This window comes from Xenopus laevis, chromosome 9_10S (assembly GCF_017654675.1).
Source record: "Xenopus laevis strain J_2021 chromosome 9_10S, Xenopus_laevis_v10.1, whole genome shotgun sequence".
NCBI classification, from domain to species: Eukaryota; Metazoa; Chordata; class Amphibia; order Anura; family Pipidae; genus Xenopus; species Xenopus laevis.
In genome coordinates, this window is record NC_054388.1 from 68,166,433 (window position 1) to 68,182,494 (window position 16,062).

The window sequence follows — 16,062 nt, forward strand, 5'->3', positions numbered from 1 at the left end:
CTAAGATAGGCAAGATATAAAAAATAAAGTGGGGCTGAAAATCATTCAGGGATTTTGAGAGGATGCATGAATATGTTCCAAATAGTACACATGTTTATACTGATCTCAGATCACTGGAAATTGGAAATGTGATTTTTCTGCAAGCCAGGGTAATCCATACAAATAAAGGGCTGGAGAGCTACAAACTTTTTTCTAGTAACAAAAATACATGACTGGTCATAATAACATTTGGCATGACTTCAAAGCACTGTGGGCGATTTCATACTTTATAGACCAACAGGTGCTGCTGGTTGTGTTCAAAGCGCTGTGAATTCATTTGAGGGAAATATTGCCTGTGTTTTGTGCAATGATTGCCGTTTAACCCAGGGCTTTTATTTTTATTAATAGGACTATATTACTTTAACATTTCATGACTTATACCAACAAAAAAAAATAGGTAGGTAGATGCCAGTGCACACAAGGAATTTTTTAAATAAATCCTTCTTTATCAACATTTCGGTCCTCTGCTGGGACCTTTCTCAAGAGAAAGGTCCCAGCAGAGGACCGAAACGTCGATAAAATAAAGAAGGATTTATTTAAAATATTCCTTGTGTGCACCGGCATCTACTTACCTATATTCAAATTTCTGGGAGCACCAGGGTGTGTAACCTATCGGCAAGCGTGTGCAGTGGCCTTGTGATGTATATATATATTTTTTCATTTTTTATTTTTTTTTGACTCATCCTATGTTTTGGCAGAGGATCCAAGCAGTAACAAATCAAAAAGTGCAACCCTGGTCAATGGTGATTTAGATATAAAGGTACAGGCTTAGGGGTTTTCTAGATAAAGAATGTTTCCATCATTTGGATAACCATTATTTGCTGAAAATTGACTCTATATGAGATAGTCTTCCCATAATTCATATCTTTCTGGATAACAGGTTTCCAGATCAGGGATACCATACGGCTACTGGAAAAAGAATTGCTATCATATCAAGACTACTATCATAATAAAAGTTAAAGGTGAACTACCCCTTTAATAAAAAAAAACAAAAAACATTTCAGCAAGACATGAAGGCACATGTTAATTTGGCAGCAATTTTCAAATAAAATTTAAGAAGCCAAAATACAAAGAATTACTATCCATTGTTTTTTATTTAAAATATACTGTAAGCATGATTATTATGATTTCCTAAAAAACAGAGTGCAAAGTTTAGGATGTAGTTTGACCTAAATTACCATTTGTGAGGTATCTAATGAGACTATAGTTCTCGTCTCATCTTCAGGGCATTCCAGGGCATTGGACACACTTGTCCCACCTGCAAACAAAGCAAAGGCAGGTAGTTTAATTAAAAGAACAAAATATGACAACAGAAGCAAATAAACCAAATAAAAAACCCTTTGCTGGCAATAACAGCCTGAAGACGCGAACCTGCTTCTTCATACATACAACATATTGATCGTGCACCTCTGGCTTCACCTATATTTGAGTGCTGATTATATATATATATATATATATATATATATATATATATATATATATATATATATATATATATATATATATATATGTCCCAAAGGTGCACTCCGTTTCCTGTGTAAATGTCCGGGTGCCAGCAAACATGTAATGGTATATCTGCAGGAATAGCAACACTCACGAGACTCTTCTGAAGCTTAACAAATGTGATACTTTATTGGAGTCTCCAATAAAGTATCACATTTGTTAAGCTTCAGAAGAGTCCCGTGAGTGTCGATAGAGATAGAGATAGAGATAGAGATAGAGATAGAGATATATATATATATATATATATATATATATATATATATATATATATATATATATATAGCCTTCGGTGCATAACAAGTCTTATGCCTTGCTATGCACTTAGAGATACTGACACCAGAAATTAAACTCCTTTTCTACATCTAGCATAATATTGCCTTTGAAAGCTACTTATAATTTTACCATAAAGTATTTGCACAATGCTTTTAAATTACCTGTCTGATGCCTCATGTTCCTGTATGAGGGGGCTGCCATATTTGTGCAGCAGAGTCTGTAAGCATTAGAAACTGTAACTGACAGACTAAGATGGGACAGTCAGGTTGGCAAAACAGTCAGGTTTAGAAACTTCATCTAACAATAACTTACATACACAAACTTCTCAGCAAGAAACGATAAACATGACCTAAAGGTAACTTTTAATGCACATTCATATTTTAAAAAGTAGTTTTTTTAGTGTCAGTATCACTTTAAAAGCACTATGTAGATGGCGGCAAAAAAAAGACAGGTCTCATTCCCCTCCTGTCATACTATTCTCTACTGTGCACCATTCTTCCCTTTCCATTTTCTATTCTTCCACCTTTGCAACTTCTGCCTTTGTTTTGTCTTTTCTAGTTTTCTTTCCTATTCTATTTCTCTTTTGCTTTCCAATCTGCCTTTGACTCTCAAACATTTCATGTTTTATTTGTTTGTTTTTCTTGTCAGTGTTCTCTCATTTTGCATTTTCTCCCTGGTTCTCCCTATCCCTGCTCCTTTTACCTTTTCCACCTGATCCACTTTCTAACTTTCCCTACTCATTTCTACCTATGTTATGAATAACTATACACTTTCTATATTCCTTATTTATATAAGTAACCATAAGGCATTGGTGTTATGTTACGTTAATAAATACAATCTGCACCATATTTTTTTTTCCCTTGTTTATATAATATACAAAGACATGAGTGTGAGAGAGGCTTCTGAATGAAGAAATGCATCCAAATTAAATATTTCTTGTGAGTACCCAGGCACATTGCATGTATTGGGATTAACACAGCATGTGGTGACTCTGTCGTGTTAACGCTGTACACATTTCTGTTTAACATCGGGTGAAGTGCTGTTTTTGTGCCCCCATTTTCTTTTTACACTTTAATGTAAAATACTGCAATTTTTCCCTCTAGGTCTTTACAGCTATTTGGACATATCCCTTCTCCTTTTTGAAGAAGTTGAATTGGGGATATTTGCTTTCACTGGAAGCGTCGTACACTGGATATATTCTTCTGTAAATCAATGAGAATACATTAATCCCCAAGGGTTGTTGGTCTATTCATAGGACTATGATAATGAATTATGATGGATCATAATTACTATGCTAATAGAGTACATAAAAAAAAAAAACTTGGTACCTACCACCAAATGGGATAAGACAAACATTATGTGTACAAGCTAGATCCACTATTTTCACAACGTCTTCATGACAGGCTGAGAATGAAAATTAAGAAATGAAATGTTTGAGGATTAGTGCACAGTTTTTGAGGACATATGCACGCATATATTAGTTCAGAAAATGCAGATATTACAAGGTACAAAATACAATTTCATACAATACAGTAAACTTAGAATTAGGCTTAAAATAGAACATAAAGCATATTTAAATATGAGGGGGCCACATGCAGACCTTCAGAGGATTTAATGATACCCGAACCTGTCCGGGGCCAATGGATCATATGGTACTAACGCAATTGGTTCCTCAACAATATGGAAAGAGACTATTGGACAACATGGTTATTAAATATTTTGCTAACATTGTCATGGCTTAAATACAGTTGGCCACTCTTTTGTATCAGTTCTCTATGGTCTTCCTTCCAAACGTTTAATTTGGATTTAAGGATTTAGCTGTTTAAAGTGTAACTGCATTTAACAGCAATACGATTAGCTAAGCTAATATTTAACAGACTTTATTCCGTTTAATTAATGTACAATGACTAATTTGACCATTTTGGATAGGCCTTGAGCTATTTGTAAAGTTAACCTAGTGTAATTAAATAGCTATAGTGATAATGGCATGTGTAATAATATTTAACCATTACTGTTTTGTAATCTGAAATTACTTCACTGCTAATTGCTACTTTGAGATACAATAATGCCTAATTGATGCTGCCTAATCATTTAAGGAAACATAGCTACCTAACAGCCCATTTCACATGGACAGCAGAAATCACCTTGTACACAGAATAAAGCAAACTGTTAGTCTAACAAGGATCCTAATTATTGTCTTTTTCATAAGGGGTTCAATAAGAAAACCTCGCTTGAGAGGTTGATTTTAGCCTGAGTGAAAAATACAAAATGAGGAACATGGTAAAGGAATGGGATGGAAGGGGACCCTTTCATATCAGCATACTGCTAAATACCTTCCTTATCACCATCCAAAACCCCCTAATAAGTGTAATAAGCTTTGGAAGTTAGCTGGTAAGTGGCTTTGTGAACATGCCCATCATGGAACACTCTGTAGAAAACACAAATGCTTAAGTCCCCTTCCATAGTCTGTACATACGTAGATATAGTGTAAAAATTCCCCTGTACTAAACCAGATGAGCTTAAAATCTGAGGTTACTAAATGAGGCAAAGCGACCAATAAAGAGAAATCAACATTCACAACTAAAACTCAAAATAGAATGAGCTAATGAAGTAAGAAGTGGGACTAATGTCTAGTGGGAAGATCAGACAGATGGGGGCTATTGGTTTTGATTGATACTGGTAAAGTAGAGGCACATAATAGAGAAAGATTGGTTTGGAGGAAGTTGGTTCAAATGGGGAAAAAAAGAAGGGCTAAAGGGTATGGAAAACAGTAGATTATTTAAAGACTGAACAACTGCTAAGTCTAAATTTTATTGGGCTTAAAAATATTTGTACATCTATGTGCCTTAGACTGCAAACTGCATGAGAAATTACAATTTGTACTTACTTGGCCACACAACAATGTCTGGAATCCTCTTAAACATTCCTTCCCTAAGAGTAAAAATTTCATGTAGGCAATGACCTATGAAGCAAAAAAAGCATCACTACATTAACACTTAAATTTGGCAACACATTTCCCAGCGTAAGCATTGTGTTCTTCTCACTATCAAATATTTTCATCCTACAAACATTATTCAAATAAAAGGGACACTATCTTAATTAATAATAAATATTTTGGTAGCATTTGGCCTTGACATGTCCCTCAGCTAAAGAATGACAGTCTGGTACATACATTTAAAAGAATCATACCACATATAAGCAGATCCATTCCCAAAAACATACACGGCTAGTTAGAAAGACATTGTTCCTCAAAAAGAAATCATAGACATTGAAAACAAAATACAAACAGAAGCTTTGCTTGCTCTATTAATATCATCAAGAAAATATGGCATTCTTACAGACCATAGACAAGAAGTCATGCCACACAATTAGGTTTCTTTAAATAACTGAGGCTGGGGGGTATTTATTAAAACTAGGTTACTTTTCTCATTTTTATTAAAAGAAATTAAACCAAAATATCAACCACGAATGCCCTTAATAAACTAAAAAAAAACAATCGGCATGTTCAGGAAAAGTTTTGACAAAATCATGAGGCAAATACAAATCGTGCAACTTTTTTGAATTGTTGCTCAAAAACCACAACTTTTTCAGATTGTTGCACAAAACCAATGTCAAAATACCTGAAACCCTTGAAGATCATGTGGCAAAAAAAATCTTCCAATTGTAAACAGGAGTTATGGAGTAACCTGCAATTAATTAACCTGCCATTAACTTCTACATGACTAAGTCACGTTTTTTTTCTCTCAACTTGTTTGGATTTTTTGTGACAAAAAGCCTTACCCATAAAATTCAACCTTTAATAAACGTGCCCCTTGGTGATACAGACAGCTTGAAACATGTATTGGATCTGGTAGTCTTGTGCAATAATCAGTACAATTAAAAAAAATTACAGCAAATGTTATATATTCATACAGTGGTGGGGCAGACAACTTGTCAGAGTATAGAATTAGACATGCAAGTAAGTTTCCTTTTTTTTTTTTTTTCCAACTTGTTTTTATTCGTTTATAACACATATAACATACGGTCATTTTTTGCAGTTATATATATAGCGAGAACAAGTGTTTATCTAAGTTGAACAGAATGCAAGAATGCTTTTTTTTCCAACATTATTTACAAAACATACAGCTCTAAATGTAGTACAAGGTTTCATACGGGACTCGATGGACATAACGTCAGTAGTCTGTTTATCTGATGACTCCTGGGGGGTGCAAAAACTAGTTCACGGTGCCAGTTATCGAGATATTGGGATGCCTCCATCACAAGTGGGTGTTCTCTGAGCGACTCCTTAGCGTACCAGGTTGTTTGTCTAAATGTGTAAACCGTGAGATACCTAGTGTGTTGTGGGAGTGTTGTTATGTATGATATCCAGGTGTGAAAAAATGTTGTTGTGTTGTGTTCTTTTCTGGTTATTGCTTCCAACCAATCCATATGGAATAGGTGGTGTAATTTTTGTTTGACTATCGATATAGATGGGGAATCTGTAGTCAACCACTGTTGTAAGATTGTTTTCCTAGCTGCAGCAGCCAGTCTACCTATTAGGTTCTTTTCAGGTTTTGATAGTTGGGCATAGAATGTGGTATGACTGAATAATGCCCATTCAATTCGCGATTGGATAGGTTTCCCGATCATCTGTCCACCATACGTGATTTACTTCCTGCCAAAAGGGTTGTAGTTTAGAACATGACCAAAGGTTGTGTAGTAAGTCAGCTCTTGGTGAGCGGCAGCGTAGGCAGTTGTCGGAGGAGAGATTTCCCATTTTATGTCTTCTAAGTGGGGTAAGATAAGAGTTATGTAGTATTTGGAGAGTCATCTCTTGATATCTACTTGCTGGGAGTAGTTTCATTATTTTTATATGATGATTTAGAATATCTATTTGCGTTATGTCTGGGATATCTGCGGTCCATTTAAAGTGCAGTTTTTCCTCGTCTTCTATGTCTATTATTGTACTTATCGTCTGATATATATGTGATGTTGATTGTTTGAATGTTAAGTTGTTCCATAATTTATATAGTGGGTCTTCCTTATCTTTATCTGTCAATTGGGATATAGTGTGGGATGCAAAGTGAACGAGTTGTAGTCTCAAGAATACGTGTTGTGTGGTAAATGGAAATTTCTCTGTAAGTTGTAGTTGGGTAATTGGAGAGCGGTCATCTGTTAGTAAATCTTTGAGGGTAGAAAGGCCGTTGTCACGCCACTGCAAAAGTATGGGGTTACGTATGCCCATGGGAAATTGTTTGTTTCCTATCCAGGATAAATATGGGGATATGTATGGCGATAGACCCTGTTTTTTCCTAGTTGTGTGCCATGCTTTGTAAGTTTCCTTTTTAAAGATTTCTTTTTTCAGTCATACATAGGATTATTTTTCTGTATAAAAACTAGCTTGAAATATCTAAATGTTATTTGGATAAATTGTGCAGTTAGACGTCCTGTTCTTACCATGTGCTCGGAAAATTCGATCTTCGGCATCCTGGGAAAATGAAATGCCTATGGCTTTAATGTCCTGGAGAAATCCTTCATTTACAAGTGCTGGTGGGGCATCACTTACATTTAAAGATGCCTAATCAAGAAACATTGGTAAGTTAAAAGAATAAGTGAAGCATGCAATTTTCTACCAGTAATTGGAAAGTAAGGACTTTAAAGAGCAGTTGAATATAACGTCTGAACAGCATGGTAAGCTTCCAAGAATGGATCAATATTCTGCTAATGGTGTGATATTACTCATAGAGGTAGGACACCATTGAAAGCTAACACATCACAATCTGGCTGAAGTATATGAATGTATCAAAACTTAGTGAAGCAAAGCACATTAAAATATCAATATATTCCTACAAAAAAGAATGCTAAAGATTATACGTTTTGACACAGCCTTCATAGCTCGATGAGACACTATCAGTGTTTTCCACTCTACTTGTAGGGAGAGTAAATAGTATTGCATGCCTGATGAGGACTAAAGGGCATTACAGCTCTTATGATAAACCTTGGTTTCGCAGTCTTTTTGTTAAATTGTCAAAGGTTAAAGTATGCGCTACTATGCCCAGTACTTCTAAGAGAAATACATAAACTAACCAACTCCTAGAGGGAAGTGTATTTCAGGATACTTTATGATCCCTGATATAAGGACTGTTTAGGTTTAATAAGGCAAGCAGAAGAAAATATTCCAGCATAACAACAAATAACTTTCTATGTTAAGTCTTGTCATCTTAGATGGTACCAGATACGCCTCACTGGGGCAAAAAAAATACTTTAATGCAGAAGTTTACCACCAGTAAGAGCACAAGAAAAATATAAATTCTTCCATTGTATGTTTCTTTAAATTGGGATATATAAATACTGTATATATAGACTTTTAATGAAAACCTACTATATGTTGAATGATTAGTGCTGTCTATATAAGAGACACTATGTCCCAAAGTGACTGCAATTCACAAATCAATGATTTACAAGAACAAATTATAGCCGGTGAGGTTGTTCTGTTATTATCCGTAAAAAGACCGGCTGTAGTCGAAACCGTTAAAAAGAGATAGAATTATCCACTGCAATCAAATCAACAGATAATCTTCCAGAAATGGAGGGCCTCACATATTAACAGACAAGGAACAGACTTAACTACTGTTTTTCTCTTTTACAATTTTAGCAGATGCTTGGTTGCATCATGTTGTGATCACACTACTCACTCGAGAGGTAGTTTTTTGATCCAGACTTGCACCAAATGTTTTCTCCATCCATTCTCTTAAAGCTGGTAGCACCATTCCACTAAGTTTGTACCTATAAAACAGAAGCATTTTAGACAAATAAATGACCATAGATTTTACATGGAGCCATGTTGTGCTTAGATGTGGCCTAGGGCAGGCCAAATTGGAAATCCGGGCCTGGTACTATGCGTCTGCCAACATGGCTCATTTCTAAATAAGTAGCCCTTTGATAAACCAACCTAAAATCAAGGTACGAGGATATCAAACATAATCATACCATAAAATCTTATATGATTCTATTCGCACATGCATGACCTACTTAAACCTCTTGCATTTATAAATATGCATTCTTCCAATGCTATACCATGCAATCTCACTTGTAATGTTTAGCTGCTATCATGGCAGTCCCAAATCTGAAATGCTTATTAATAGTCACAGTTTAGGTTTGCAACAGCTCTCATTGCGTTACAAAAGAATTGTGCATGCCTTCACTCTTGTTATAAACAGCTATTATTTTCCTTTTATAAATACTAAAGGTTGATTAACATAAAAATGTGAAAAGAGGAAGATCAATTCAACCTCAATCAAATCCTTTACTAAAAGAGATTATCGTTCAAGAAAACATAACTACACAAAATATCAGAATGGGACTTATCCCCATAGGCCCAAATTATACAAAATTATCACATGACCATGTTGTAATTAAGGATAAAATGCAATTTTTATTAACTACCATGCCACATACTTATTAAAACCACTTAAAACATAGAAATAGCGCTGCGCTGGGTGTAGGGATCCCTGTACCCTAAAACCAATTTCTGAGGAGCTCCTATATATAGCTATGATGGATATTCACTTATATGATGTGGCTAAACAGCCAAAATTCCACTTCAATATGTAAATGTAGGTACTTCAACTCCAATTGGTCACAGGGAAAGGAGGTAAGCCATTTGTAATCCACACCGTCCAAATCAATTACAATGTTTCACCACGATATATTGCAACTTGCTCGTTGCTATTAAACAGTTCCCATGCATCGGGTGTGGTAAGGGTCAATGCTCCATATATTGGGAGTAAATTGGGGAGAGGTTTCTGGATGGCTCTACTTGTGGCCGAGTTAGCAGTGTAGTGCTGTATGGTCTCGATAGTAATGGCCGCCCGCCGTTACCAGCGGTCGCAATGCGGCCACGGCCCAAGGTGATGCAAATTGTGACAATCACCTTGCGTGTTAGCCCAATAAGTCCTGCCAATCCCAGCCTCTTATTGCCCAAATAGGTTTATACAGACCGTTGTGATCACGTCTGCACCGTGCGTAACTCAACGCTCCCTTGTAGGTGTGCTTTGCTGGAGAACCCTGCGGCGCCTTCCAAGTCCCTGGTCGGGAGAGGGATCCCGTCTTACTCAGCTAGCAACGCGAAACCCCGACAGCTGTTTCGCCACCAAACGTGGCTTTGTCAAGAGGCCGAGAGCCGGACGTGACGTCGTTTTATACTTGTCGTCACATGACCAGAGTGAATTATCTTCCATGTCGTTACTTTGTTACAAGTCCCAAAGAACCCGGCTTGTCAGGCAGAGTTGCAAATGTTCCTTTCATTTTCTGCCATGATATTTCTTGTATCCTTTAGAATGTGTCCTAGATAAAATGTATCTTATGGACACTTCAATCAATAGGACGAATAGTTTGTTCAAAATAAACATCCTCAAAATCACTCTGTTACATCTAGACTACGTATGTGGCAAGGTTCAATAGAATTGAAAAGTGTATGAGATTTTTCTTCTTATGTTCATAATAATATGCATATATAATTAATCAAGTTATATGAACTTAGACCAATTTTGAATGTATTAGTATAATCAACACACAACGAAAACAGCAAAAAATTATAATAAATGACAGAATTATACCTAAACAGAAAATTAAAAAGGAGAAAAAAAGGGAAAAAAAGAAAAAGAGAAAAGGGGATGAAAAGAAACGTTGTTTCAATGGAACCGTAGGAGACCGTTCCTGTATATCTTCATTTGTTTATAAATGCCTGAAAATTCAATTGGCCATTGAGTCCATATTCTGACTTGTATGTATTGAGCTTAAAGATCCAACTAGTTTCCATTTGGAGTAACTTATTATCCAGGTCACCGCCCCTTATGTCGCCATGCAGGCGGTCAATACCCTGGAAATAAGACCCCCTATGTTCACCATTGTGTATGCAGTAGATATGTTTGGCAATTGATGACAATAAGTTACAATTATTTATGTCACGCATATGTTCGTAAATGCGTCTTTTCAGAGGTCTCTTCGTTTTGCCCACATATTTACTGCCACAATGGCATGTGAACAAATAAATAACATGGGTCGTGGTGCAGCTTGTATAATGATACATGTTGTACTTAGCATTCCTATTGCCAAATTCCCTCGATATTTTAATGTATTGGCATTGATCACAGGCTCCACATCTGTAGCTCCCTGGTGTTTTACAACAAGATGCTCCTGAATACTTTTGAAAGTGGCTACGAGTCAACAGGTCCCCTATACTATTGTTCCTTCTATAACCAAATAAGGGGCGGGTAGTAACCCATTTCCCTATATTCGGGTCGTTAGACAAAATATGCCAATGTTTTTGGATCACGGCACGGACTTCCTGATCTTTCATACCATATGTTAGGATGAATCTAGTCCTATCTTCATCCTTTCGCCGCACATGTAAGGTGTCACATTGTTGGTGTTTATATAACACCTCGTCCCTGCTGCGAGACAAGGCAAATTGGTAGGCTCTACGTAAACTACGTGTTTTATATCCCCGTGCTTTAAATCTTAAATACAGTTGGTAAGCCTCCCGTTTAAAATCCTCCTCTGTGGAGCAGATTCTCCGTAGTCTGAGGTACTGTCCCTTGAGGATGCCCTCTATGCATTTGGGTGGATGCATCGATTCCGCATGTAAAAGGCTATTCCCTGCTGTCTTTTTGCGGAAGAGATTGGTAGAAAGCTGGCCCCTTTCATCCTTTTTTATTTCTATATCCAGGAATTCCAATCTGCTATAGTGGTAATTCATGGTAAAAGTTAAATTAAAGCTGTTTCTGTTCAGTTTGACCACAAATTCTTTTAATTTTCGTTCAGGGCCCTGCCAGATGATCATAATATCGTCGATGTATCTGTGCCACCGTAAAATGTGACACAGATACTCGTCGTATTCTTCCGCTGAAAAAACATGGCGCTCCCACTCTCCCAAAAATAAGTTTGCGTAGCTCGGTGCGCATTTGGCGCCCATAGCCACGCCCTGTCGCTGTAAATAGTACACACCATTGAAGATGAACACATTATGGTGTAACACAAAACTTAGTGCTTTCAATATGAATGAATGTTCCTCAGAGAGTGGTTGGTGTATACGTTCAAAAACGTTTTTTATAGTCTCTATGCCCAATGAATGTGGAATGCTCATATACAACGCTTCAACGTCCAGGCCTACCAAAATGCAGTCAGAGCCCAGTGTCAGTCCATTTATTTCTCTCAACAAGTGAGAGGTATCTAGAACAAACGAGTCTAATTGTGTCACTAATGGCTGTAAGACCATATCAATGTAGCCGCTAATTGGCTCAGTGAGGGACCCGCAACCCGACACTATAGGCCTCCCCGGAGGTTCATGAATGGACTTATGGACCTTCGGGAGGGCATAGAATGTCGGCGTCCGGGGACACTTAACCTTCAAGAAGTCCATGGTATTTGGATCAATAATGCCATCACGTTGTGCTTGATCTATCAAATTAAACAGGATAAGTCCCATTCTGATATTTTGTGTAGTTATAGTGGTGTATGTGGACACCCCCATGCAGGCTGATAATTAAATAGTGAGAACACTTGCACAAATAGCTTAAGTAAACAATTGACATGTGGGACTAGTATTCCCTTTACTAGCAAGTTGTCTCAAATAGACTAAATTAAGTATCTTTCGTGTATATTTTGTTTTTTGGTTTTCTTTTCCTTTCCCTTCTTTCCTTTTGTACATTATGGAATTTTTTGCAGATGATAATAAGTGGGCTTCTTTGGCTAAATCGGTCTTTTCAGGATCAATGACCCCAGCTGGTAAGATTTCTCTCACACTGTCACATTTAATGGTTAAAAGTAAGAACTTACTACGTAGGAGGCTAAATGTATTTTGGAACATAATATGCCTAGAAGAGTATTTGACTCGGGGCATTATCCCAAGAGGTCTACGAGTACAAATTTTTCCCTCGTTTGAGGATACTCCACAGACCTTTAAAACTCAATGGGAAGGGGTATTAAGTGAATGTTCTTGTAAACTTATGTCCCTCCTCAAACAATATAATATTGAGGAATTAGAATCTATTAAGATACAACAAAAAGGACTTTGGGATCAAATTAAAGAATATGAACTGAGTGAGGAGTTCAAAAAGATGGATAGTGACTTAAAAAGTTTTATGGACAAACTTAATGCAGAAGTTATGCAGGTGAAAAAACGCAAATTTGAGAGAGACACCCTTGACTATGAGAATAAACACGTTTATTTATGGAACAGTTCGAAAAAATGGAATCAGGTCACCCAGAACAGGAAGGGGAACACGAGGGGTTTTCAGAGGGCACAACAGAGAATGGGCACTTTGGGAAATTCGGATCGGGACACTCATTCTGAAAGTGAAATGAGTGGTTCTGACACATCAATCTCTACACAGAAACAATTTGATAGGAAAAAGCGTAAATTTAACACTGTTTTTCACAAGGAACAGGTCACGTCACAGGTGGTGCAGGAGAGAAGTGTCAAAGCTTCATCCCTGCCTAATCCTTCACAGAGCACATCAGCATTTTCTGGCACGAGTTTTTTACAGTCACTGAGCCTGTGACGAGCACAGGCAATAGCACTTTTGAATCATCTTATGATGATACACAAATTATCAATCTTTCTAATTTCACTCTCACCCCTTTTTTCACCAATGTACTACGGAAAGGTCTCACCTTTGTACCGTCTAAATCAATTGACCACTTTTCATTAGTCAAGGATGTTCATCTCTTTGCACGGAAATTACTTTTAAAATTACAATGGTCCAAGGCTAACCGCCAGACGGAATTGGACTTAAGCCAATTTAATCTAAATGACTTCAAAACCTTAAAAATCTTATTTGAACTATGGGATGATCCCCGAGTGGAGGAGGAACAAAAGGTGTTACAGGATATACAGGATTTGTGGTTAGAGAGCTCAGGGGATAACCTCAGGTTACCATCTTGCAAGAAAAAGTCTTGTAGGTATCCCAGCACCACTGAAAATGGAGCTGTTGACACCTTCGTACGAAGGGTCACTGAGGATATTTCATCTCTGACCACAAAGGTTAGACATTCTAATCTCACAAAAGAGGAAGAAAGTGCATTGAGACTATTGAGGGAGAACCCCGATATAGTCATTAAACCATCAGACAAAGGTTCAAATATTGTAATTATGGACTCCTCTCAATATGTTTCAATGTGTAAAAAAATTCTGAATAATAGAAAATGGTATCAACCAATCTTACTACCACAGGTACAAAGATACAAGGAAAACCTGTTTAATTTGATAGATCAAGCACAACGTGATGGCATTATTGATCCAAATACCATGGACTTCTTGAAGGTTAAGTGTCCCCGGACGCCGACATTCTATGCCCTCCCGAAGGTCCATAAGTCCATTCATGAACCTCCGGGGAGGCCTATAGTGTCGGGTTGCGGGTCCCTCACTGAGCCAATTAGCGGCTACATTGATATGGTCTTACAGCCATTAGTGACACAATTAGACTCGTTTGTTCTAGATACCTCTCACTTGTTGAGAGAAATAAATGGACTGACACTGGGCTCTGACTGCATTTTGGTAGGCCTGGACGTTGAAGCGTTGTATATGAGCATTCCACATTCATTGGGCATAGAGACTATAAAAAACGTTTTTGAACGTATACACCAACCACTCTCTGAGGAACATTCATTCATATTGAAAGCACTAAGTTTTGTGTTACACCATAATGTGTTCATCTTCAATGGTGTGTACTATTTACAGCGACAGGGCGTGGCTATGGGCGCCAAATGCGCACCGAGCTACGCAAACTTATTTTTGGGAGAGTGGGAGCGCCATGTTTTTTCAGCGGAAGAATACGACGAGTATCTGTGTCACATTTTACGGTGGCACAGATACATCGACGATATTATGATCATCTGGCAGGGCCCTGAACGAAAATTAAAAGAATTTGTGGTCAAACTGAACAGAAACAGCTTTAATTTAACTTTTACCATGAATTACCACTATAGCAGATTGGAATTCCTGGATATAGAAATAAAAAAGGATGAAAGGGGCCAGCTTTCTACCAATCTCTTCCGCAAAAAGACAGCAGGGAATAGCCTTTTACATGCGGAATCGATGCATCCACCCAAATGCATAGAGGGCATCCCCAAGGGACAGTACCTCAGACTACGGAGAATCTGCTCCACAGAGGAGGATTTTAAACGGGAGGCTTACCAACTGTATTTAAGATTTAAAGCACGGGGATATAAAACACGTAGTTTACGTAGAGCCTACCAATTTGCCTTGTCTCGCAGAAGGGACGAGGTGTTATATAAACACCAACAATGTGACACCTTACATGTGCGGCGAAAGGATGAAGATAGGACTAGATTCATCCTAACATATGGTATGAAAGATCCGGAAAGTCCGTGCCGTGATCCAAAAACATTGGCATATTTTGTCTAACGACCCGAATATAGGGAAATGGGTTACTACCCGCCCCTTATTTGGTTATAGAAGGAACAATAGTATAGGGGACCTGTTGACTCGTAGCCACTTTCAAAAGTATTCAGGAGCATCTTGTTGTAAAACACCAGGGAGCTACAGATGTGGAGCCTGTGACCAATGCCAATACATTAAAATATCGAGGGAATTTGGCAATAGGAATGCTAAGTACAACATGTATCATTATACAAGCTGCACCACGACCCATGTTATTTATTTGTTCACATGCCATTGTGGCAGTAAATATGTGGGCAAAACGAAGAGACCTCTGAAAAGACGCATTTACGAACATATGCGTGACATAAATAATTGTAACTTATTGTCATCAATTGCCAAACATATCTACTGCATACACAATGGTGAACATAGGGGGTCTTATTTCCAGGGTATTGACCGCCTGCATGGCGACATAAGGGGCGGTGACCTGGATAATAAGTTACTCCAAATGGAAACTAGTTGGATCTTTAAGCTCAATACATACAAGTCAGAATATGGACTCAATGGCCAATTGAATTTTCAGGCATTTATAAACAAATGAAGATATACAGGAACGGTCTCCTACGGTTCCATTGAAACAACGTTTCTTTTCATCCCCTTTTCTCTTTTTCTTTTTTTCCCTTTTTTTCTCCTTTTTAATTTTCTGTTTAGGTATAATTCTGTCATTTATTATAATTTTTTGCTGTTTTCGTTGTGTGTTGATTATACTAATACATTCAAAATTGGTCTAAGTTCATATAACTTGATTAATTATATATGCATATTATTATGAACATAAGAAGAAAAATCTCATACACTTTTCA

General features: G+C 37.3%; 1 protein-coding gene across 1 annotated transcript in view; it reads right to left on the reverse strand.

The window, feature by feature from the left end:
* The window catches only part of agps.S (alkylglycerone phosphate synthase S homeolog), a 141,516-nt gene that overhangs the window by 89,236 nt on the left and 36,218 nt on the right, over positions 1–16,062 (reverse strand). The window contains exons 3-7 of the mRNA XM_041578918.1: positions 8,490–8,580; positions 7,252–7,372; positions 4,703–4,777; positions 3,148–3,219; positions 1,218–1,297 (exon numbers count right to left, since the gene is read on the reverse strand). Coding sequence (XP_041434852.1) covers positions 1,218–1,297; positions 3,148–3,219; positions 4,703–4,777; positions 7,252–7,372; positions 8,490–8,580 — 439 coding nt within the window. The remainder of the gene's footprint in view (positions 1–1,217; positions 1,298–3,147; positions 3,220–4,702; positions 4,778–7,251; positions 7,373–8,489; positions 8,581–16,062) is intronic.